The 4,194-nt window shown below is 29.3% G+C and overlaps 1 protein-coding gene across 1 annotated transcript in view; it reads left to right on the top strand.

The window, feature by feature from the left end:
- Nucleotides 1–1,256: 1,256 nt before the first annotated feature.
- The window catches only part of LOC105618116 (gamma-aminobutyric acid receptor subunit beta-like), a 7,373-nt gene continuing 4,435 nt past the window's right edge, over nucleotides 1,257–4,194 (top strand). Inside the window, exons 1-3 of the mRNA XM_012199655.1 lie at nucleotides 1,257–1,321; nucleotides 3,076–3,182; nucleotides 3,913–3,980. Of these exons, the coding sequence (XP_012055045.1) occupies nucleotides 1,257–1,321; nucleotides 3,076–3,182; nucleotides 3,913–3,980 (240 nt within the window). The remainder of the gene's footprint in view (nucleotides 1,322–3,075; nucleotides 3,183–3,912; nucleotides 3,981–4,194) is intronic.

Here is a 4,194-nt window from a genome sequence, read left to right as displayed (position 1 = left end):
TTCATCACTAACAAGTTATTCTTCATTTTTATTGTATATTCCGGAAAAATAGCTTTATCAAAAATACGTAATATTGTCGGATATATTTTACGCGCTCTTTTTATTGTTTAACGCGAATGTCATGTCATAGAGGCGAAAGTGTAGCTTCGTACGTGCGAAATCTTTGAAATGAATAAAGCACGAGATTGAAGTACACGGCGATATGTAGAGCGTGTTATACGCAATTTTATTTCATTTTTATTTTATTGTATTGTATGTAATGCTTTATCGTATTAGTTCATATTTCGTTATGCTTTACTCTTTAATCGAGCATAATAATGGAATTACATTAGTTTTTAATCACTTGATTTATTAGTAGTCGAAAATTTCAGAAAAAAAATTGTGATTTTAATTGCTTGAAGTAGCCTGAGAACACAAATAGAAGCAATAACTTCATAACTTTTTCGATTAACGATATTACATGATAAAATTAGCATTACAACATTAACGTAAATAATTGGTAATAAAATACTAAAGTTAAAAGCGCAATAATTTTTATTATTTTTTTCTGCAGAGAACGATAATACATCATGTGCTCGTTATGATGACAAAATGCAAATCAGTGCAGTGTAATGTTTAGAACCAATTATCCATTTTTGTCTTGATAAAAAAAAATAGGGATTTCTCTCAAATTCAATCCATATATACATATATATATTTTTTTTTAAATTGAAATAGAATTTAATTAAGTTTCCTCTGAGTATACGCATTCTTAATAGAACATTTTATTCGAGAGATGTTCTAAAGAACGTTTTTAGGATATAGGAATATCCTCTGAATGTTCTTTGGAACGTTCCTTGAAGATCTGTGCTATTAGGATAAGCCTTCCTGTAGGATAAGCCTTTCTGGTTTTCCTCTTTATTATTTGCTGGATTATCTTTCCCTCCCAAGAAGATAAAGAACTTATTATAGACACGGAGATTATTACCACAGGATTTCCGCGTTGTGTCTCGTTTGTGTAGAACACACTGCGTGTAGGGATACGCATGAAAACTGTATGCAGGGTTATAAGGATAGTGACGAGCAGACAGGAAGCGTGCAGAAAAGATTGACAGGTGTTCTTCCTTTCAACTATGATTGCAGAACGGTGGTGGTGGCGGCAGCAAGCCGGTTACGGGGATGCCGAGGAAATGCGAGAATATCGCGAGATGACGTTCTCCATCGCGCTCGTCGTTCACTGACACAATCCCAACCGGATAACGAAGACGATTGGCAGGATGCTGCCGCGCGGGCTGCCGCTGATCGTCCTCTTCCTCGTGCAGCTGCGTCATCGTGTCATCTGGTGAGCATCATCATTTGAATCTTCGCCCTATGGAAAATCGCGGGGAATAATAAGACTTGATGCATTCTCATTGTGTTTCACTTGTAACGCACACGTGATATACAAAGGATACGATTTTGATTTCGGTAGATATGATAGGGAAAGCTTTTTCATAAATGTGACATAAATTTATGCCTTTAAATTAAAGAATACGATACCAAACATAAAATTGCCATTAATAATATATATACATATAAACCTAATTTTTTAAATATACATTATTAAAAAGATATAATCTTTTTCTTTTTCGCGAATCTTCATGTAATTAAAACATTATAATGTATTTTTAATAAAATTCCAATTAGAAATGTCTATGTCTTATTCTTAAAAAGAGCATGATTTAACCAGCGTGGCACAACCATTATAGATATTTCATTGGTTGAAAAAATGAATTTTCAATTCGTTTGTTCAATGAACTGTTCTTAAAATCGCGCAATTCAATAATTTATAGATGATGATTGTAAAATTTAAAATGCAATTTGAATATTAATAATAAATTATGTTAAAATACCATGATTCTCTTATTAAGATTACACACATGTATAAATGTAGTAAAGAAAATATATATACATATAGAAAAATATATCAAATATATCAAAATATATCAAATAGATATAAAAAAAAATTAGATTCAAAGGGAAATAATTAGATACTTGAATTAAGCTTGACGTATGACATATGCGATTATTTGGGCAATTAGTACTCCAATCAGTCCGCTGTACATGAGGAGAAACAATAAAGCTTCATTTTCCGCACAAAAGATGAATCTGATAATTTTTTCCGAACAACGCTGCATACAAAATCGAAGAATAATCTTCTCCAGACTTATTAATTTTTTCTCAAAGTGAAAAATATTATGGTCGCGAGTACAATGATCGCTATAGACCAGATCAGATCGACATTGCCCGAATTGGATAGTGGAAGTAACTTCTTCAGCCGTTCTATTATTTCCATTTTATCTCTGAATGTCTTCGACGTTTATATGTATTAATTTAGATATTTTATTTCTTGATTGTGCATATTTCTTGCACCTTTGTATCACACATATATCTACATACGATATTTATTTGCAGTTTTATTATATAAAAATATAATTTGTTAATTATATGTAAAATGTTAGACCAATCTTGGCTAAATGATTCATCTTTGGATCAGGAACAAATGTCTTGGATTTTATTCACCATCAGATTAAAATAAAATTTGTTGTTTAAAATAAATGAATATCGAAAATGTAAATGTTCGGAGCATACTTCAAAAAGTGAAACTTTTGTTTAAAAAATTGAAATCTAATGGAACTATAAGATAAATTTTCGGAACGCACATTTATCGATAAATATTTTTGAAATTCTATAGTACATATATAAATATGCGCTAATATCGTTATAAACGCACATTTAGTATATAGGCCTAAATCTTGCCTCAATATAATAATAATATTGATTATTATTCATGATATTCATATAATAAATATATATGAATAATTATATATATATATATTCATATTATTTATATAATAATAAATATACATATATAATTATTATATTAATTTATAATACATTAATTAATTGAAAAATATGTAATATTAAATTCCATTTATAAAATACTTTCGAAACTATTTTATAATTATTTTATATTCGTTTGATAAAAATACTCGTTAATAAAGATATTTTAACGGCTTTAAGCTCTATCGATCTTTTCGAAATTTCGTACTTCAGGGCTTCTCTAGAGAGTGCCGAGATGTCCGATAGATTGGAGAACGTTACGCAGACAATTTCGAGGATACTCGACGGCTACGATATTCGATTAAGACCGAACTTTGGTGGTAAGCTCTAGATCGATCTTTGTATATTTTTTTTAAATTAAGCTTTTTCACAAGTTTACACACATAATGATGTATATGATATACATTATTTAATTAAAAAAAAATCATTTCGTGTTCAGGATATTAAAAAAACATCCAGAGTAATAAAAAAAAATAATAATAAATAATAAAAAATAAACAATATGATTATCTTAAAAAATGTGTAATATTTTATTACACATTTTTACACATAATTAAGACTATTTTAAATAATCTGCATTTGTATAGTAAATGAAACAAATTATACATATTATATATATATATATAAAATCCTTTTTTATGTACCTATAAAAATATTAATAAAAAACATGCAACTTAAAAATGCACTAACCATAAGAAAAATCTATTGAAATGGACTTGACAAATAAAACTATTGCTATAATATTCGGGTTTCGAGCCATATTTGATAGAATTAAATTTTAGAATAGAGCTCGGAAGCAGGACGATATGGAAAGCTTTTAATGAAGTTTTCCACGTCATTCAACAAGGCATGATCGCAATCAGCAATTTTAATCGAACGTGCAACGAGAGGAAATAATTTTCCGATATTATCAACGGATTAGACGAAGATTTTAAACTATATTTCTTTTCCTGACTATTTCACATACATATCGCAAAAAAATTAAGACTCTAAAGATTACGATATTTTTTAAATTATTTACACGATTAAAATACAGATTATTTTTTAAAGGTGATCCATTACGAGTTGGAATGGATCTCACCATTGCGAGTTTCGATGCAATTTCAGAAGTCAATATGGTGAGTAAATAAAATTAAAAAAAAATATTTTTATAAGGAGGGAGAGAGAGAGAGAGAGAGAGAGAGAGAGAGAGAGAGAGAGAGAGAGAGAGAGAGAGAGAGAGAGAGAGAGAGAGAGAGAGAGTAGAGAGAGAGAGAGTAGAAGTAGAGTAAGTAAGTAGTAGAGTAGTAAGTAGTAGTAAGTAAGTAGTAAGTAAGTAGTTTAAGTAAGTAA

Source organism: Atta cephalotes (genome assembly GCF_000143395.1).
Source record: "Atta cephalotes unplaced genomic scaffold scaffold00015, whole genome shotgun sequence".
NCBI lineage: Eukaryota > Metazoa > Arthropoda > Insecta > Hymenoptera > Formicidae > Atta > Atta cephalotes.
The sequence above is the reverse complement of the archived record's forward strand: the minus strand, read 5'-3'. Positions and strand labels throughout refer to the sequence as shown.